The sequence below is a fragment of the Hylobates moloch genome, unplaced genomic scaffold (assembly GCF_009828535.3).
Source record: "Hylobates moloch isolate HMO894 unplaced genomic scaffold, HMol_V3 SCAFFOLD_6, whole genome shotgun sequence".
Lineage (NCBI taxonomy): Eukaryota > Metazoa > Chordata > Mammalia > Primates > Hylobatidae > Hylobates > Hylobates moloch.
In genome coordinates, this window is record NW_026652281.1 from 76,758,693 (window position 1) to 76,780,775 (window position 22,083).

Below are 22,083 nucleotides of genomic sequence, written 5' to 3' on the forward strand. Positions count from 1 at the left end.
CAGTACACACCCAGACTCATATTCTCTATCATTAGCACTTGGACTAGTGCAAGGCGCCCAGTACACACCCTGACCTCATTTTCTATCAGTAGCATTTGATCTGGTGTGTGGAGCCCAGTACATACCTCCAGACCTCATATTCTTCATCATTCTAGCACTTGGACTGGTAAGGGGCTTAGTCATGCATCCAGACTCATATTCTCTATCATAGCACTTGGACTAGTGCAAGGTGCCCAGTACACACCCAGACTCATATTCTCTATCATAGCACTTGGACTACTGCAAGGTGCCCAGTACACACCCAGATGCACATTCTCTGTCATTATCACCTGGACTGGTGCAAGGCGCCCATACGCACCCAGATATATATTCTCTGTCATTAGCACTTGGACTAGTGCAAGGCACCCAGTACACACCAAGATCAACATTCTCTATCATTATCACAATTACTTCTTTGGCAGATCCCTCTGGCTGCAGTGTGGAATATGTGAGGGAAAGATATGCTGCCGGGTAGGGAAGCCAAGGGGGAGAATCTGAAGAGTCCCAAAAACATGAGATCCAAGTGAGACGGAGGAGGGTCCACACTAAACAGTGGGTAGGTAGAGCAGGACGCAGAGAGCCACTGCAAAGGAGAAAGGAACAGGACTCGGTGACTTGGGGGTGGACAGGAAGTGAGGGGGAGGAGCTGAGGATGACCACCAGGTTTCTGCCTTGAGGGACTGGTTGGACAACATGTGTTTTTCCTCACTGAGAGAGAAACACTGGGAGGATATGAAGGTACAATGAGGTCAGCTCTGGAAATGCTGGGTGAAGGGACCTGTTGAACATTCAGGTGGAGATATCCAGTTCGCTTTTTTCTAGATGGTTCTGAAGCACAGAAAAGGCATCTAGTCCAGAAACGAAGAGCCTGCCGTGAGGACCAGCAGCAAACACGGATCTGGGGGAGTTCATGCAGAAGCAGACCCTGCAGAGAAGACGGAGGCTGAGGATGGAGGCCCTGGGACACAGCAGAAGTAGAGCCAGGGCAGGGGACAGGAAAGGAGTCCCCAGGGAGGGCAGGGAAGGAGCCAGGAGCGAGGTGCGGGCGAAGCATGGATGAGGGACTGGCTGATGATGCAAACTGGGCCATGGGCACAGGGACGTCAGGGACAGGAGAGTGGGAGGGGAGGGCCCCGGGAAGCCAAGACACAGAACATGGATGACAGAGGAAGAGGCAAAGCCCCAGAAGGAAGGGGAGGGCTGAGAAAAGCCTGACCATGAGGAGCAGCCAAGAAGAAACAGGCAGCAGACGGAGGGAGGTGAAAGGTGCATGGCACAGAGGGGAGGCTGGCAAGGCAGCGCCCAGGACAGCAGCACAGGTGGCGGGGCCTTGGACAGAGGGCGGGGTCCAGGCAGGTGGGTGGTGAAGGCGACCATGACCACGGGTCAACCTGGGCCTCAGACACTGGGGAAAGGTGGCCATGTCCAGTTTTCTCTAGAAATTAGGAGGCAGGTCATCCAAGGAGAGAGGGTGGGTGTCTGGGGTAGGGTGGAGTAGGTTTCAGAAAAGTGAAAGTCTGGCAAAAGCACTCAGGAAACTGGGACAGAAAACTGAGCCAAGCGCTGGACGGCAGTGTTCATTCAGCCCAGCTGAGCTTGGAGGCCATGAAATGCTGGCAGCCCCACACTGCATGACTGCGGGATCTTTCTGGGCCATGCCCCGAATCCCAGGTATGGAAGTAAAGGACCCAAAAAGAGGAACGAATCAGGCTGTTATTCCGCAGAACAGGTGAAAGAAAAAAGTCAGGTAGACAGGCCTTGGAAGTCAAAGAGTCACCCACATGCCTGACCCAGTCAGAGAAGGGGACCAAGCCAGAGCGGGAGGTACTGCGTGGGAAAGAGGAAGCTCAAAGGAGAGACCGCAGGCAGAGGGTGGACAAGGGACCAAGGTGAAGACCTCTGAGGTGCTTCTTAAACCACAGTGGCGAATGTCTTTCTGGACAAGAGTGCCAGTGCACATTCCCAACAGCAGCGCAGGATACAGCCCCATCCGCACTCCCGGGACAGCAACATCTCATTGTCCCGAACTCTGCCAATTTCATGAGTGAAAAGTGGAGCCTGGAAGCTTTGCATTTCTTCAATGACTTCAAACTTTTTAAAAATCGTCTCACAGATTTCCTGGTCATTGGTATTTCATCTGAGAAGTTTCTGTCTGTGACATCTGCTCATTAGAGTGGAGTTCTTAAAATTATTAGAGAGCGTTATACATTCAGTATATTAACCTCTGTGGTGGTTGCTCTCAGTTTTTTCCAATTAATCATCATTTTAAATTTAACTTTGATATAATAAAACAGACAGAAGTGTAGTTATTATGTGGTTAAATCTACAGGTGTTTAATTAATTAATTAATTAATTTTTTAGAGATGGGGTTTCACTCTGTCACCCTGGCTGGACTGCAGGGGCACAATCATGACTCACTGCAGCTCCAGCTGCTGGGCTCTAAGGATTCTTCTACCTCAGCCTCCTGAAATAGCTGGGACTACAGGGGTGTGCCACCTCACCCAGCTAATTTTTCCAAAATTCCTTTTACAGACACGGGCCTGTGTTGCTCAGGCTGGGCTCAAACTCCTGGCCTCAAATGACCCTCCTGCCTCGCCTCCCGAACAACTGGGATACAGGTGTGAGTCGCATGTCCCACCTACAGGCTATCTTTTATTGTTCTTTCTCCACATTTTTATGCCAAGGCATGCAGTACTTTCCACAATAAGCTATATTTTCTTGTATTTATTTTGTGGTTTTATTTTTTACATGAAAGCTTTAACCCATTTGGAATGTATTTTGGCATAGAGCAGTGAAGTGAAGGCTAACCTGGCTATTTTCCCCAGTGCTGACCTGCTGTGTCACACTGTATGTCCTCACTGTCTCATGACGCCTCCCTAGCACACGCCACCTTCTTATACACAGCAGGGCTTGCTCCTGGTGGTATCAGGAGCCGTTTCTCACGTATAGGAACACAGCAGAGTGGCTGATTGGACCAAGGTCAGAGACACAGCGAGTAAACAGTACACACAGGATCTCAAGCCCTCAGACTCAAGTCCAATACACTTTTTACTACAATGCAATAGCCCTAAAGCAGTTTTAGGTTGATTAAGCCCTTATCTAAAAGTTTTGAAAACTGAATTAACTAATCGCCAAGAAAGCCAATTCTTGAGGGAAAGTAATTTGATGATCATCAAATCCCATGACAGAACACATTTCTGCTTTGTGGGGGAAAAGCTCTCATCTAGAAAAAGCGTGTATTTTGGACACAGGCAGAACAACATACACAGACGCGCGAGGTGCACATCTGCAAATAACATTTCTCTAGAGAGCAGCTCCCAGCATGGGAACTGTAACTAAGCATCACTCGGACAACTGGCAGGCTTTCTTGAGCTGCTGACCATGTAGATGGCTTTTCTTGAATCCTGGGGTTTTTGTCCATGCACTTGAGGATGTCTGTGCAGTCCATAAGATTATACGCAAATCTGTGTGTGGATGATTTTTTCTGGCAACAGAGGGGTTATTAAAACCTCCACCTAAATCTACAGGCAGCAAGGTTTCCATTCCTAAAGACTGCCCTGAGATTCAGAGGCTACAATTCAGTCCACTGCCTTGTGACCTGCTAACCACCTCTTCTTTAGAAGTGACATTAGCATACTGCCACATACACTCCATTAAAACTCCTCTTTTCTCCTCCAATTTGTTCCTAAATCTAAAGTGCATTGCAATTGTTTTCTCCACATAGTTGGACTACTACAAATTCAGCATTCTGCATTTAAGATCACCTGCCAACCTCATGACACAAAACAGACACAGAATAAAACTCAAATAGCAGACACACTAAAAGTTGTGTGGTTCGAAAATGAGGAGAAAGTTGCTTGCAAACTTCCATTGGGAACAATTCATATTAAAACACTTGTATTTTAGCAGGATTTAAATAGTCCTTATCATGTTCCTGAAATGTCCAATAAAGGTAGAATCATATGCCCTTTACACAATATTCCTATAAACATTTATACAGCTACACACTATTTTGGAGTCTAACCAATTAAATAAGGGATGAAAAAGAAATCATTGAACTAAATAGCAAAAGCAGAAATAGAAGCATAACACTGATAATATTATGTACCTAAAATAACAAAAATGATCAGTTGCATGGTTTAGTAAATAGGCACTATTCTCAATTTAAAAAACAAAAAAATACCTGGGAAGCATATAAAAGATTGTACACACAAAGTCATGTGCAATGCTCATCTTGTAGATATCAATTCTCAAGGTTTAGTTCACAGATTTATTAGGCCATAAAAACCTGGGTTTTATTTATTTTTGTACCCTTAGAGCCTAGCCCATAGCAGGGACCCAATAAACATCATTTGAATAAATGAGTCCCAACTCAATCAAAATCCTAAATAATTTTTTCTAGAAACTAGAGAAGATGAGATGCCAAAACTCGCCTTTATACAAAAGTAAGAGAGATACTGAAAAAGAATATTTATTATTTTTTTTAATGAGACAGGGTCTCTGTCACCCAGGCTGGAGTGCAGTGGCAGGACCATAGCTCACTGCAGCCTTGAACTCCTGGCCTCAAGCGATCCTCCGGCCTCAGCTTTCCAAAGTGCTGGGATTACAGGCATGAGCCACAAACCCAGCCCGAAAAAGAGTATTTGTAAGAGACCAGCTCTACCCGATTTAAAACATATTACAGATCAACAGGTATTAAAACCATACTGATGCAGGCTGGGTACAGTGGCTCAGGCCTGTAATCCCAGCACTTTGGGAGACCAAGGTAGGAGGATCACCTGAGGTCAGGAGTTCAAGACCAATCTGGCCAAAGCGAAACCCCGTCTCTACTAAAAATACAAAAATTAGCTGGGCATGGTGGCGGGCGCTATAATCCCAGCTACTGGGGAGGCTGAGGCAGGAGAATTGCTTAAACCTAGGAGGCAGAGGTTGCAGTGAACCAAGATTGCACCACTGCACTCCAGCCTGGGTGACAGAGCAAGACTCCATCCAAAAAAAAAAAAAAAAAAAAGTTGATGCAAACACATACACACACCCAAAGCCATAAATCAATGGAATAGAATAGAAAGCCCAATAAAAGGTCAAAGAAAATATCACAATTATATGTTTCTAAAAAGGAATCATTGTAAAACAATGAAAAAGTGAAGAATTACTGTTCCCTATGTAAATAACATCTACATCAACCCTAACCTGAAGCTCCTCACCTCTTCCCTTGCTCTTTTCTTCAGCCCAAACATGGTGTTCAATGTTCTTCCCAGTCACCACCCAAGGCTGCTGGCTTAGCCCCGCCGTCATCACCCCTCTGAGCCTACTGCAGTAGCTTCCTATCTGGGTTCCCTTTCCCTTCCTCCCTGGTCCTGACTCCATCGGCTGCCAGCTGACTTCCCACAGCACCAACTTTCTCAACCTTCTGCCGAAAAGAGTTCCCAAGTTCTACCATGGTAGCCCTCAAACCATCATCCCCCCTAAAACTGGAACAGAAGCTTTTCTAACGATGGACTTCCACAGATAACAACAGAAGCCAATCAACACCGCCTGGCTCTCAAAAGTTGGTGCTCCAGGTCATGGATGGCCATGTATTTCAGGCCTGCTACGTTGGGGTTGAGGATTATTATGAACCCTGGCAAGTACAAAAATGCAAAAGCAATGGGAGTATTAAAACTGGTTCTGGCTGGGCGCGACGGCTCACGCCTGTAATCCCAGCACTCTGGGAGGCCAAGGTGGGTGGATCACCTGAGGTCAGGAGTTTGAGACCAGCCTGACCAATATGGTAAAACTCCCTCTCTACTAAAAATACAAAAATTAGCCAGGTGTGGTGGTGGGCAACTGTAATCCCAGATACTCGGGAGGCTGAAGCAGGAGAATCGCTTGAACCCAGGAGACGGAGGTTGCGGTGAGCCGAGATTATGCCACTGCACTCCAGCCTGGGGAACAGAGCGAGACTCCATCTCAAAAAAAAAAAAAAAAAAAAAAAAATTGGCTCTAAGAGGAGATATACAAGTAAAATGGAAATTAGAAAAAATAATAAGTTACATTGTGAGAAATGATACTTGATATTCAATGTATAACAAAATTGTCTATTTGGGGCAAAAGTGTCCATCAGCTTATACAGGGCAAATAAAACAAGAGTATGCTGGTTTTAAAGTTTTTTTTTGTTTTTTTTTCTGATACAGGGTCTCACTCTGTTGCCCAGGCAGATTGCAGCGGCAGGATCTCAGCTCATTGCAACCTCTGCTTCCCAGGTTCAAGCGATTCTCGTGCCTCAGCCTCCCGAGTAGCTGGGATTACAGGTGTGCACCACAATGCCTGGCTAATTTTGGCGTTTTTAGTAGAAACAGGATTTCGCCATGTTGGCCTGGCATCAAATCTGCCTGCCTCGGCCTCCCAAAGTGCTGGAATTATAGCCATGAGCCACCATGCCTGGCCTTAAAGCTTTTTAAAACTTGGAAGAACCAGCTGGGTGTGGTGGCTCACACCTGTAATCCCAGCGCTTTGGGAGGCCGAGGAGGGCTGATTGCTTGAGGCCAGGAGTTCCAGATCAGCCTGGCCAACACGGCGAAACCCTGTCTCTAGTAAAAATACAAAAATTGAACCTTGGAGGCAGAGGTTGCAGTGAGCTGAGATTATGCCATTGCACTCCAGCCTGGGTGATAGAGCAAGAATCCGTCTCAAAAAAAAAAAAAAAGCTTTGAAGAACCAACTTACACCTTCTATTGGATGGAAATGCAACCAGGGGCTGTGAATTTAAATACTACAAATACTTGACAAATGGATCTGAAAATAGCATTCACTACCTAAGTGATCTGAAAATAAAAGAGCTGAAGAGAGTTGTTCCCCTGCCAAGAATCACATAATGGTTGCCTTTTTCCCAATTTACAAACAAAAAAAATATTAACTTAAAGGATAAACTCCTCAAGTGTTAGGTTTCCCCTAGGACTATCTCTACCCTTGGAATTCTCTATCACCTGCCAGTTATTAAGATCACTCAAAGCCAGGTACAGTGGCTCACGTCTGTAATCCCACCACTTTGGGAGGCCAAGACGGGAGAGTTATTTGAGGCCAGGAGTTGGAGACCAGCCTGGGCAACATAGCAAGACTCTGCCTCCATGAAAAAATTTTTTAAAAAACGATTGCTCACATGTTACATGCCCAGCGGAGTCCTCACTGAACCCCCAGGCACATCTCAGAGACTCCCCTGCTTTGTGCCTGTGCCCACACTCCCTCCATCCAAGCACTCACTGTATCTGGTGAAGTAGAAACACTTCGGTGTATTTCCCCAAAGTACAGCTGGCCATGGTTTCAAATGGTCACTCCAGCCCGGGCATGTGAAAGTATCCAATGACCACGTGATATCCAAGCTGCTTGATTTATACATACACTGACAGGTAACAGCTGATGGGTGCTTTTAATAATTTCTGTACATTTATTTATTTTAAGGTTTATATTCATTTGAGCACCTGTTTACTCGGTCCGTGATTTATGATTTAAACTCTTTAATAAGTATAAATTTGGCTAAACCATGTGGAAGAACACTGAGTAACTACAGAAGAAATGCTAATGAAACATTAAAGGAGAGATCAAATTGACTACTAAACCAAAAGGTATCTCTGATAAGACGTCCAAAAAGAAGAGCTGTGGGAAAGGAGAGGAAGAGAGAAACATCTTAGGATCATCAAAAGGAAGTAGCCAATGCAAATAATCAATAAGCTGTAATTAACACAGAGGAAACACAGTCTCACAAGATGCATGGCTGAAATGAACTGAATATTGTTTGTTTTTGAGATGGAGTCTCACTCTGTTGCCCAGGCTGGAGTGCAGTCGTGCGATCTTGGCTCACTGCAACCTCAGCCTCCTGGGTTCAAGCGATTCTCCTGCCTCAGCCTCCTGAGTACCTGGGATTACAGGCACCCGCCACCATGCCCGGCTAATTTTTGTATTTTTAGTAGAGATGGGGTTTTACCATATCGGTCAGGCTGGTCTCAAACTCGTGACCTCAGAAGATCCACCCGCCTTGGCCTCCCAAAGTGCTGGGATTACAGGCGTGAGCCACCATACCCAGCCTGAATATTGTTTTTATATCAAACATGCCTATTATTTTATTTGCTATAAATAATAGGCTCTACCTATTTAAAAGACAGTTTCTTATAGAAATCTTAGATTTTTTATAGAATCAGCTTTATCTTCTGAAACTTGTATTAAATCTGTATCTAGTCATGAATGTGCAAGGTTTCATCACTGTATCTGTTGAGGAACGTATCTACGAACAAGAACGCTAACTTGTTTAAAGTACATAAATACATCAAAGAATGGCATTAAGATTTCATTAACAGCACCTAAGATCTGCTAGAATAGATATAACTGGTTACATTCAGATTATCTGTTTGTAGCTCTGTCTCCGCATTCAAGTCCCCAGGTATCAATTATATTTTTAACCCCAGCCCCTATCATTTGACAGGTTCTCAAGAGACATTTGTTGAACTAAACTGGTAACTGAGCAATGAAATTGATAACTAAACGTTAATTCCATGACAAACAAATGACAAATACAGAAAAAACTCATTATAAAGAAATACAAATGTAAGAACACATTCATTTTGACCTTAGTGGAAAAAATTTAAATAGATAACACATTTCTTAAGGACAATATCTAACGCAACTAAGGTGATGGTGAAATGTGATATTCATCATGTCATGCATAATGACACATATTATTGCACAACATCGCTTTCTGCACTACAAACTAAATGATGGCATTATCATCTTAGGAGACAACTTGGCAATACTGTCATGATATAAATATTAATTGCCTATAAATCTAGTGATTCTAACCTCTAGAGAATTCATTATGAAAAAGTAATTTAGAGGTGAGCAGCTATAATCATTAAAATGGTGACCGACCATGTCAAACAAAAGACTGGGGAACTGTAGATGCAATCCAGCTCAAGCCAGCTCAAGGCAGCAAAGCCAACTGGAAGACAAATTTGACTCCAAGTGAAAAATAATGAGCACCTAATTAAGGTAACAGGAAGGATGGCCTCTGGGAAGCAAAGATGAAGTCAAAAGATAATCAAGGTTAGTTCCAGACCAGCCTGACCAACATGGTGAAACCCCGTCTCTACTAAAAATTAAAAAATTAAAAAATAAATAAATAAAAAATTAGTCGGACGTGGTGGTGTGCGCCTGTAGTCCCAGCTACTCAGGAGGCTGAGACAGGAGAATCGCTTGAACCCGGGAGACAGAGGTTGCAGTGAGCCGAGATCATGCCACTGCACTCCAGACTAGGTGACAGAGAGGGACTCCGTCTCGGAAAAAAAAAAAAAAAAAACAGATAATCAAAGAGGCAGAATTTCCAGTCTCCTCACCTGACTGAGATGATGGAGGAGAAAGAATGGGACTGACAGGTGACTAGGGAGGGTGTGAGGGCATTTAATGCCCTAGGGCAGGAGTCACACGCTTCTTATGAAGTGCCAGAGGATAAATACCATAGGCGTTGCAGGCCATATGGGTCACTGTTGCAACTATTCAACCCTGCTACTGTAGTGAGTGGCTGTGTTCCAGTAAACTTTTTCACAAAGCAAGCGGTGGGCTGGATTTACCCTGCAGGCCAAAGTCTGGTGACTCATGGATCAGAAGATAGAGGGAAATGAAGCCAACTTGAGGAAGAAGTTCATGGGTTCAATTTTATCAGGCCATGTCAGCAGAGATGTTCGAGAGAGAGATGATAGCATCATTCTAGGGATAAAGAGACCCCAGGGCTGGAGGCATAAAACTGTCACCATGAGGTGACAGTTATGGGGCTGAGATCACCCAGGGGAATGGTCTGAGAAGAAAGGAGACCAAGGACATTTCCCTGTCGCAATATAACAGTGGATACCCAATGTTACTTCAGATCACTATGGCCCTGGAAAGGAATGAACATTACAATCTAACCTCCTTTAACTCCTACTTTTTAAAAAGAGGGCTCCTATTTTTGAAGTGGGGCTTTCAGTCCCTTTTCCAAGATAAGTAAGTTTAAAGTTTCAAATTTACAGATGAAAATTTCCTAATGGCTAGAAAATAAGGCAGTTCTAAAATAAAGTGCTTATCAACTTCTTTAGATTTTTATTATGAAATATTTTATGTGCAAAAAACATACAGCATGTATGTAAAGTATAATGAATAATAATAAAGCAAATGTACCCATCCATATCTCAAGAAAGTAGTTCATTATGAATGCCATTGACAAATTACTTACTTATTTATTTAGAGACAGGGTCTCACTCCATCACCCAGGCTGGAGCACAGTGGCAGGATCACAGTTCACTGCAGCCTCGACCTCCCAGGCTCAAGCAATCCTCCCACCTGAGCCTCCCAAGTAGCTGGGGACTACATGCACATGCTACCATGCCTGGCTAAACTTTTTTGTGTGTGTAGAGACAGGATCTTGCTATGTTGCTCAGGCTGGTCTCAAACTCCTGGTCTCAAGTGATCCTCCCACCTCAGCCTCCCAAAATGCTGAGATTACAAGCATGGGCCACTGCACCCGGCTCACTGACAACTTTTCATACCACAAGCATTAGTCTCTAAACTATAAATGAAAGCAGGCAGCCCACAGCCAGATAATGCTTGCAGATGTTTTCTTTGGCCAACAGTGGGTTTTTTTCTTTTTAGTTGCCAACATTTAAGTATCAAGAAACTTCACATGAAAATCAACATTCTGGACTATCATCAAAAATGGAAGATGTGGCTTCACTACTCCCACATTCACCATGGCAACAAGTGGCTAGAACTGAAGAGCAGCTTTCCCCTTTGAATGAACATGTACTCACCAGTTCACTGCAGTCCCCCCATTCCCTACTGTCCTAGACCCACCTCCTATTTCACTTATTTATTTTACCCATCCTGGCACTTGGGTTTGTGACCCCTGCTTATGTGATTGTGGTTTCCAACCTTTGGGAATATGGGAAAAATTATTTACAGTAAAAAAATTTAACAGACTCTCAATAGGTACATAACTAAAAGTAAGACAAGTCCACAATCCCTATCACCATTTTGTAATCCAAAAAGTTCTAAAAAAAAAGCCTTTTTTGGTAACTTATTTGGCAACAAAAGTTGACCTGAACTGATGTTAAACTATGTATAATCTTTATGCATATCCATTCAGTGGGAATATATGTATATATATTTTGCTATACTGATAATAATGTTTGGTTATGGGATTTTGTCCCAGACCCCACTGGAAGTATTATATAACAACAATACATGTGTATTATTACTTTTAGAAAAATCTGAAAAACTCTGAATTCTAAAACTTATCTGGCCCAATGATTCCAGATAAAGGACTGTAGGCCTATTACACTTTTAATCCCTACCTTTAAGAAAATACAAACACAGCGAAAAGATGAGAGTTTAACATTTTTACATGGATTTGTACTTCACTAGTTACTACAACATCTACCTACACTTGAGAAACTGAAATAGAATGATAAAGGTGAAACATCCTGTGGTCTGACAAAAATGCACGGTGCACGTACTGACTGCAGCACCCTAGGCCATAATCAAACTTGGAAGGTTTTGCCTCGTCCACTCTGCCACAACGGCAATTCCATAATAGCGTAACATGCCGCTTACACATATAAAAATGATGCTAAATGAACATATCCTTTTATGGTTCAAATTTACAGATGAAAATTTCCTACTGGTTCATCATTTTTATGGTTTTAGAGTTCATTTTTTTTCCCCCAGTGAAGAATGGATTTTCATTCAACTATAAATACTTCTGGATTTCTTAACATGTAAACTACATAATAAGGGCCATAAAAGACGAGATTGAGAAGCTGCTGCAACGACAGAGGACCTCTTTCCACCCTGCTCTATGGAGAGGTTGATGGAATCCACTCAGATTGAAGCAAAGCACACATTACCTATCCCTTCTCAGAAATACTGTTCAGAGTTCCCCTAGAAAAGGCAGAGTGGGCAGGCGCGGTGACTCACACATGTAATCCCAGCACTTTGGGAGGCCAAGGTGAGTGGATCACCTGAGGTCAAGGGTTCAAGACCAGCCTGGCCAACATGGCAAAACTCCACCTCTACTAAAAAATACAAAAATTAGCTGGGCGTGGTGGCTCATGCCTGTAATCCCAGCTACTCGGGAGGCTGAGGCAGGAGAATCGCTTGAACCCAGGAGGTGGAGGTTGCAGTGAGTCGAGATTGTACCACTGCACTCCAGTCTGGGTGGCAGAGCGAGACTCTGTCAAAAAAAAAAAAAAAAAAATGGAAAAGGAAAAGCAGAGTGAAGATCAGTGGGAGGAAAAGGACACAGTGGAGTGGGTGAGGGATGCAGAATGTTACTGCTGGCAATGTAAGGATAAGGTTTGTGATCATCAAATACAGGAAGGGCTGACTCGGGGAAGAGAGATGAGATTCATTCAATTCAGCAGCAGGAGATTGTTCTGGGATCAGTAGGTAGAAACACATTTTGACTCAGTGTGAGAATTCACATTGCTGGTAGTGGATCCAACTACCTAGTGAGTGGTCCATTCTACATACCTCCTAGGAGTGGAAGACTCCTAGAGGTCATTAGATTTCTGTCATCAGAATTTATAGCTGCTGCAGAATCAGAAACCTGGGTTTGGGTCCACGGCTCTGTCTCTTGCGAGCTTGATGACCTCTTTGATCTCCGGCTTCCTCATCATTAAATCAGAAATAAGTAACATCACCTCAGAGGGTTGCTATGAGAATGCAATGAAATAAATGTATGCAAAGCACCAAGCCCAGCAGCTTCATAAGCACAGAAGATGTTGAACAAACATTAATAAACACTAGTCCTTCCCTGGTGAAGAGGCAGCCCAGTTCCTGTACTCAAAAGCACATGGGAACCAGAGGCAGACGCCCTGGACCCAAGCCATGCCTCAGCCACTACTCAGTAGCTGTGCACACTTAGGTTTCCTCCTCTTTTTTTTCTTTTTTTTTTTTTTTTTTTGAGACAGGGTCTTGCTCTGTCACCCAGACTGGAGTGCAGTGGCGTGATCTCAGCTCACTGCAGCCTCGACTTTCCAGGCTCAGTTGATCCTCCCACCTCAGCCTCCCAAGCAGCGGAGACAGGCACACACCACCACTCCTGGCTAGTTTACTGTATTTTTTGTAGAGATCGGGTTTCACCATGTTGCTCAGGCTGGTTTGAAATTCCTGGGCTCAAGTGATCCTCCCACCTCGGGTTCTCAAAGTGTCAGGATTACAGGCATGAACCACCCCACCCCACCCGGCCAGGTTTCCATCTTTGTAAGAGAGAAGTTATCATTGTCAGGAGACGAGATCCAAGCCAGGTGGTTTAGTACAGCACTCTGTAAACTAAACCACCATAGAAATGTTATAGACTGTTACTATCAGACCTTTTCAAGATTTTAGTAAAGAAAGGATGAGCTGTTTTTCAACAAATCCAAAGAACTGAAAACATCAGGGTAAGGTACAGGGAAATAAACGAAAAAGAGGGACTGTCAATTTCTGAGTCCTTCTAGACAAGCAGTTGGGTGATCCACAGAAATATTTTGTTCAGCTGCATATAGTGTCCCCGTAGTTTAATTTGGATTAAATGCCAGCTAGTTAAAATGCAGATTTCAGGAAAACTCCAAAAGTGGTCCACACTGGGCCTACATTACCACGGCAGCCCCTCTGGTGGGACACAGTCCTCCAGGTCCCCTGAGGCCTTCACATGGCCCAAGTCACTGGTTCATTTTACTGGCCTCGCCCTCTAGGCATTTGGGTTTATTACCTTGGATTATCAAAACAACTATCTGTGAAAGCATTCAGACCTCCAAGGGAAACTTCAGTCAGGGAGGAAATCAATACCCAAGGAGACACTCCCTATCAGAGCCTCGGTACTATGCTCTCCTAGTTGTCTCTCAAATTTCTTTTCTCCTTGACACTTCTGTAACTTCAAGGTCTTCATCCCAGTGTACTCCTTCCTCTACTCAAGACACCATCTCCCCGAAAACACCATCGGTGATTATCTGCATCTAAGGGTTTTCAAGAAACAAAACATCTCTCTTTTTAGCAGGACTACAAAAGACACACCATGACCTTTATTTCTTGCCTGATTACCACCCATTACCATCCACTCTCAGTCCATATGGTTTGGGTGCGCTGACTCCAGTCCATTTCTGGGGAAAGGCATGTGACCCAGAAGCATTCAGAGCCAATCCTGGGACTTGGGCCACAGTGACTGCAGATGAGTATTCTTTCCCTCTGAGACTTGGAAGATGTGGGAGTCTCCCCGTGGACACAGTGCCTACCTAAAGAGTGGAACTGAGGCCGGGCGCAGTGGCTCATGCCTGTAATCCCAGCACTTTGGGAGGCCAAGGTGGGTGGATCACCTGAGGGCAGGAGTTCAAGATCAGCCTGGCCAACATGGCAAAACCCCATCTCTACTGAAAATACAAAAATCAGTCGGGCATGGTGGTACAGGCCTGTAGTCCCAGCTACTTGGGAGGCTGAGATGGGAGAATTGCTTGAACCTGGGAGGTGGAGGCTTGCAGTGAGCTGTGCCACTACACTCCAACCTGGGTGACAGAGCCAGACTCCGTCTCAAAAAAAAAAAAAAAGAGTGGAACCCCCAGAAGAAGCCAAATCTGCAGCCACACTACTTATTAGAGGCTCTTTTGGTCACTTATGAACCAATCAATTCCCGTCTTTACTATGAATTGGGTTTTCTTACAACCAAAAGAGACCTAATCAATACAAGAGATATTTGAAATAAGGGCTTGAAAAGGAAGGCAGAGAAAGGTGCTCAAATCTTCTCCTCCGGGAAGCTTTTGTTACCTCCCTCAATCCAATGACAGCTGGGTTTTGCTCTGTGCATTAGCCATCCCTCTTAAGCACTTATCGCATGTATATAATTATTTTTTGCTTGCTACCTCTTCCACGTATCTCCTGAGCTCCCTCAGGGCAGAAACCATGCCCATATTCACCTTTGATTCTTTAATACCTTGGATAACAGGACACAGTGTAGGCTCAACAAGTGTCTGTTGAATGCATGAATCAACAAAAGGCAGGTGGACTAAAAGAACCATCCTACTTCTCTTCTTTGGGACATTCACACCATGAGAACACCTCATAAGCCTTGCCCCTGTGAGTTTCAGGCCATCTTCTCAAATAGACTTACCCACCCATCATAAACAAACTGCATCATGAGAACTCATTCCTTCCAGGCATTACTAATTCTCTACAAGTCCCTCCCCTGGAACCTTACAGTGAAAGTACTCAAAGGTCTCCCTTCTGAGGAGAATATCTCATTTCAAGACACCACCTAGAATTCCACAAATTGATAAACCAAAACACGATAGGCATGACATTCACATATATAACTTCCTTCTCCACCTAGATCACAGGGGCAAAAACAAAAAACCCCTTTGCTTTGTAGCCTTCATCTTGACCTAAAAACACCCAAAATCCTGATTCTGGGGCCAACCAACCACCTACTTCCACGCAGTAACAATTCTAGGCACTCTCAGGCCTCCGTTTATCTTCCTTAGTCCTTTCTGATTACTTAAGCAGAAAACACACACACACACACACACACACACACACACACACAAATATCTAGGAAATCAACAGCAAGGAAGCAACAGGTTTCCCAGTTAAAAACAGATGTTCTGACTTTGGGTGCATAATTGCCACACCCTTAATAGTTCTGTAATAGCTTCAGCTTCCACTGGCATCTAGCAATAAAGATTTTTAAAGACAGTCAAAGGTCAGGCCCAGAATTACAGCTCCAGCATGAATCACCATCTACTCTATCCACTTCACGTTTTCCCATACTTGGGCCCACACCACCAGGGCGATCTAGTAAGAACTCAAATACCGGAATTAACAATGTCTGTTGCACCCTGGCCATGGGGTAGGAACCACAGCAGACCCTGGGAATCAAAGGAGACACAGCAAGGACTCTCGAGGTATTTAATCTGATGGAGAACACACACAAGAGGCAGTCACAGCACAGAAAAGCAAGTGCCACACAGGATTATGAGAACACCCAGGAGAGGCATCCAATCTATGCTGAAGCATCATAGAAGGCCTTTCACAGGCAGAGAGACCTTTCCCAGAAGGCTGAAGAATGAGCAAGAGGTGCCTGGAGAAAAGGTGTGGTGGGAGAGGCTTCCAGGTGTTCCAAGTAGATGCTAGCAGGTAAGAAAGCAACCCCTCCTGTGGAAACTGAAGGTAGGCAAGCATGGTCAGAATTTTAAAATGTGAAGACGCCAGGCAAGGTGGCTCATGCTTGTAGTCCCAGAACTTTGGGAGGCCAAGGCAGGCAAATCACTTGAGGCCAGGAGTTCGAGACCACCCTAGACAACATGGCAAAACCCCACTCTACAAAAATACAAAAATTAGCGGATGTGGTGGTGCCCACCTGTAATTCCAACCACATGCGTGGCTGAGGCAGGAGGGTCGCTTGAGCCCAGGGAAGTCAAGGCTGCAATGAGCCAAGATCGCACCACTGCACCCCAGCTTGGGTGACAAAGGGAGACCCTGTCTCAAAAAAAAAAAAAAAAAAAAAGTATGAAGGGAGAAGCCTCTAAGATGACCCAGGAGCCAAAGAGACCCTAAAGAGCTTGGTAGACTTAAGTCTCAGAACTTTGTATAAAAAGAGTGAAAGTCCCTTACCTGTCACGAACAATGTAAAAACAAGCCAAACTGACTATCTGACAAATGTATCTTGGCACTTACTAAATACTAGTTCCACAATGCACGTTGCTCAGAACACTAACAAGGGTACGAAACTCACAAGAAATTATCATGTGCTTGTAAATTGTTCCTTGAAACATCAGCCGCCATTACCACACGTCTACCTTCCTCTCAGCATTATTTCTTTAATTTTCCTGCAAATAACAGAAAAGTAGGTTTGTCTGGGCTTTAGGGGCAGCGATTAACCCTGAAAATAAGAGTTAATTCTCACCACAATAATACGGTAGGGAATCGAAAAAATTAAACAAGGAAACTAAGCAAAAAGATGGAGGAAATGAAACAGTAAAAAGCAAATTTAGAAAACTCGAGAGGAAGTAAAAGTATTTTCATACACTCAAAAAAAAGAAGTGTCCCACGTGCTTCAGCCAAACCAAACTCCCCTTAACTGTTAAAAACAGAAAATCAAAAGAAGAGCTGTGAAAAATTCATACTTTCATATCTCTTTGCTGAATAAACACTAAATCGGTACAGTACAGCCAGCTGCCCTGAAAGACCTTGAAATATTAGCCCCAGATAATACAGCACACGACAGTCACCTCCAGAAACTCTCAAAAACCACAAATCATTTCTTGTTCTGACAACCTGATCTACCAACTCTGGTCTAGCCTGCCATTTAATAATCAATAACGTTTCTTGTTAAGCACTTCAGCCGTGGCAAAGGAAGATAAAGAAGTATTTGTTTCCAAACCTAAGGTGAAACTTTTTAAATTGGCGCAAGGCGTCTCCATAATCCTTTTCTGCCAATTCCAAATTTCTAAATGTCAAGAACTGGCAGCAGCAGTCCAGTTCCTAGGAGCCCTGGTTTTGAGACAGCACCACCTCCGAATTCCCTCAAAGGGCGTTCTGAACTCACTGAGCAAATCCGGCTGGCTTTCATGTCCCTCTAGCCATTTCTTGCCGCCATGCACTTACAGGAGAAGGACTCGCAAACAGCGGGAGCACCGGGAAAGCCCGGGACTGCCGCTCCCCACAGCACAGCGCTCGGCACAGCGTTAGGGACAGAAGTCATCGTTGTTGAGCCCTGGGCAGCGATCCGGGCTGGCTCGGCCCCCGGGGAGGAGAAGGACCGGGTCTGCTCCCCGAGGGCGATGCTCCTGGGGCAGGGACAATAGGCAGGGGACCCCGCGGTGTGGCGGATGAGGCGGCGGCCCTCCCCTGCAGGTCTCGGGGGCCCGGCGGCGCTGAGAGACAGGCGGACCGCCTGGAGCGCGGCGCTCTGGCCTCAGCGCGGCGCAGCCCCCGGGCCCGTGCCCCGCTGGTCTCGGGCGGAGCTGCGGCCCAGCTCAGAGCCGCCGGACCGAGGAGGAGCCGTCCCGCCCCCCGCCCTCCGCCCCCAGCCCCGGCGCGACCCCCGTGCGGCCCGGCGCACTCGCCTGCCCACGGTCTGGTTAGCCAGCTGCTTCATGCGGTTGAACTGCTTCTTCATGGTGGCGGTGGCGGCGGCGGCCCGCGGGGCTCGGGCCGGGCAGGGCGGGGGACAGCCTGGCAGCTACTACATCGCTTCCCGGCCCAAGCGGCGGCGGCGGCGGCGGTGGCGGTGGCTCCCCGGGCCGGCGGCCCCGCCCTCTCCGCGTCACTTCCAGTGGCGCCGCCCGCCCGCCCTCTAGGTCTGGCCGAGCGGAGCTGAGCTGAGCCGGAGTAGAGCCGAGTCGAGCCGAGCCGAGGTTAACAGTGCCCTACCTGACACGGGCAAAGAGCTAGAAGGCCCCGGGCGAGAAGACTACTAGGCCTCCTCTGCCTGGCCTCCCCGACCCCAACGCTGCCCGGTCACTCTCTCGTTTATTTCAACGTATGAAAAGCTGTTTCTAGCAGGGCGCAGTGGTTCAACGTTGTAATCTCAGTACTTTGGGAGGCCGAGGGGGCAGATCACTTGAGGTCGGGAGTTCGAGAGCAGCCTGGCCAACACGGTGAAACCCTGTCTCTACTAAAAATACAAATTTAGCTGGGCGTGGTGGTGGGCGCCTGTAATCCCAGCTACGCAGGAGGCTGAAACAGGAGAACCGCTTTTACCCGAAAGGCAGAGGTTGCAGTGAGCCGAGATGGCACCACTGCACTCCAGCCTGGGCAACCGAGTGAGACCCTGTCTCGAAAAAAAAAAAATAAAAAGAAAGTCAATGTGCGTTTTCCTTAACACACGTGCTCACACACTCATGTCTTCCTGGTTTGGTGGCCTTGGCTCCAGGTAAGCCCCTTCCTTGCAGTGGATGGGCAGCAATGTGGCTTCTTTTATCAGCCACATCTCAAATGTGCTCCTAAATGTCATAGAAAAAGGGAAGAGCTCCCTAACTATGGGATAAAGGAGACTGATGCCAGTTTGGAATTCTTAATATCAGAGAATGAGGGACTTCAAGATCTTTGTAGTGACCTAGGAGAGACCTAGGAAGCATCAGAGCTTCAGATACAGCAGCAAACTAAAAGTTATCAACATTAATTACGACAGAAAGGGGTAGAAATAAGCCTTCCTAAAACAAGAAAGCAAGCACTACAGGATCGGTTGCAGGACCGGCAGCCAGCCCTGGAGTCAGCACATTGGGGGAAGGCTGGAGGTTCCCATCCACACTGCATCCCCTCCATTCCATGTGGTACCCATCATGCTTCACTGTTCCAGGATGCTTACATGGGTTTTTATGACATAATTTCATCATAACAAGAAATAAACAGTCCAATGAAGTTCTAAAACTTGAGCCTCCAGTTGGCCATTGGAAGTGTATTGCTCAGACTTATAAAATAGGAGGAACAACTAGTTTTGATGAAAATGAAATCTACGAACTACAAACACCAAATATTAATATCATCAAGGAACTCGAACAAAAAAGAAGTCAGGATACTGATGACCATCAACTTGAATTATCAGTATTACAGAATGTTCATCAACAGAAATTGAGGGAAACAAGTTGTAAGCATCAAGAAAATCTAAGCAATTAGGAAGAAAAGATTGAAGAGCTGGAAAATTTGTTACAGCAAGGTGGTTCAGGAATTAGAGTACCTGATCTCTCTAAACTTCAAGAGAAGGAAAACACTATTCATGCAAGCTCTACAAATTGAAAAAATAGAGTCTACCAAGAAATTGAAGAATTTGAATATAGAGTAAAAGACAAATGAAAAATTATCTTCTGGGGCCAGGTGCAGTGGCTCACACCTGTAATCCCAGCACTTTGGGAGGTCAAGATGGGAAGATCACTTGAGCTAATGAGTATGAGACTAGCCTGGACAACATACTAAAACCTCATCTCTACGAAAAATTAAAAAAAAAAAAAAAGGCCAGAAGCAGTGGCATGCACCTGTACTCCCGACTAGTTGAAAGGCTGAGGCGAGAGGATCATTTGAGCCCAGGAATTTGAGTCTGCAGTGAGCTATTATCACACCATTGCACTCTTGCCTGGGTGACAGAGTGAGACCCCTAGCTGAAAAGAGGCTGTTGGAAGAAACAACTCTGAGAAAACCATGAAAAGATTGTCCACTGAAGCTAACCTGGAGCGCTCTGCCTTACAGCTAGAGCAAAAGTGTGTAATTAAACTCAGCCAAGAGAAAGACTCTGAAATATCAGCACTCAAAAAGAATATTGAGGCTGGGTGCAATGGGTCACACCTGTAATCCCAGCACTTTGGGAGGTCGAGGTGGGTGGATCACCTGAGGTCAGGAGTTCAAGACCAGCCTGGTCAACATGGTGAAACCTCGTCTTTACTAAAAATACAAAAATTAGCCAGGTGTGGTGGCGGGCGCCTGTAATCCCAGCTACTGGGGAAGCTGAGGCAAGACAATCGCTTGAACCTGGGAGGCAGAGGTTGCAGTGAACTGAGGTCTGGCCTCTGCAGGGTGGTCCAGCCAAGGTGACAGGGTGGTCCAGTCAAGGTGACAAGGTTACTGTCTCAAAAAAAAAAAAAAAAATTAGATGGACACTGACCATAAAGAAACTAAAGAAAAAGTGCTCCTAAATTTGCTCCAAGGGATTGAAGAGCTAAGAAAATCGCTGCAGGAAAAAGATGCAACCATTAGATCCCTCCAAGAAGACAATCAGAGACTGATTTGATTTTGTCATCTAGTTGAGAAGAGCAGAAGCAATTGACACAACTTATAAGAGAGAAAGCAATTTAAAAAAAAAAACTTAAAGCAAGTTCAGAGCTTCCAGATGAATTATTATACTAAAACCTTAAGAAAGAAAGAAAGAAATTTCATAGCAAACCATAGAGGAAAAAGACAGATGTCTTGCATCCATGAAAGAAAAAAAAATCTGATAGAAGAATTGAAATGACTCAGAGGACAATAAAGTCGAACTGCCCCTGTGGCTGGGCCTAGAATGGTAGATATTATTATGGTACTAGAATTGGAGGTATTTCAACTGAAAATAATCAAAGGTAATCTTGAGGAAGGAATAAAGTATCATCAAAATATAATTGAAGGTCGGGCATGGTGGCTTATGCATGTAATCCCAGCACTTTGGGAGGCTGAAATCACTTGAGGCCAGGAGTTCAAGAAATCACTTGAACTTTGGGAGGCCGAAATCACTTGAGGCCAGGAGTTCAAAACCGGCCTGGCCAACATGGTGAAACCCTGTCTCTATTAAAAATAAAATTAGCCAGGTGCAGTGGAAAGTGCCTGTAGTCCCAGCTACTCTGGAGGCTGAGGCAGGAGAATCGCTTGAACCCAGGAGATGGAGGTTGCAGTGAGCCAAGATCGCACCACTGTACTCCAGCCTGGGCGACAGAACAAGGATCCGTCAAACAACAACAACAACAACTGAAGAGGCCGGGCACAGCGGCTCCCGCCTGTAATCCCAGCACTTTGGGAGGCCGAGGCGAGTAGATCACCTGGGGTCAAGAGTTCGAGACCAGCCTGGCCAACATGGCAAAACCTGTCTCCACTAAAAATACAAAAATTAGCCGGGTGTGGTGGTGGGTGCCTGTAATCCCAGCTACTCAAGAGGCTGAGGCAGGAGAATTGTTTGAACCGAGGAGGCAGAGGTTGCAGTGATTGTGCTACTACGCTCCAGCCTGGCCAACAGAGCAAGATTCTGTCTCAAAAATAAATAAATAAATAACCATAATTGAAGAGCAAACACAGAGTAAGATGCAACTGCTTCAGTCTTTAAAAGAGGAGAAAAAAATAGGAAATGGATGATTTTTAAAACCAGCACAAGCAAATGAGTATCACCTACACCCAGCTCTTTTCAGTAAAAGGTGAAGAAATTAGGAATTTGAAAAACACAATAGGAAAAGAATCAAAACCCAGCTGCATGAAACAGGACAAGACATTCAAAGACTCTGAGCCATTTTTCAAGCAACAGAACTTGAGTGTTCCAATATAGAAAACAGAAGTGAAACGCAT

The 22,083-nt window shown here is 45.1% G+C and overlaps 1 protein-coding gene across 5 annotated transcripts in view; it reads right to left on the reverse strand.

The window, feature by feature from the left end:
- ARHGAP17 (Rho GTPase activating protein 17) overlaps nucleotides 1-18,294 on the reverse strand; it is a 97,026-nt gene extending 78,732 nt beyond the window's left edge. For 3 of the 5 annotated variants that reach the window (XR_009214163.1, XM_032157159.2, XM_058440839.1), the window contains exon 1: nucleotides 18,132-18,287. Coding sequence is in view for 4 of the 5 variants with exons in the window: in XM_032157159.2 (XP_032013050.1) it covers nucleotides 18,132-18,184 (53 nt within the window). In the remaining variant the exon portion in view is untranslated. Of the gene's footprint in view, nucleotides 1-18,131 lie in introns of all 5 variants that reach the window. The other 2 variants (XM_032157160.2, XM_032157154.2) reach the window with 1 other exon arrangement.
- Nucleotides 18,295-22,083: the final 3,789 nt, after the last annotated feature.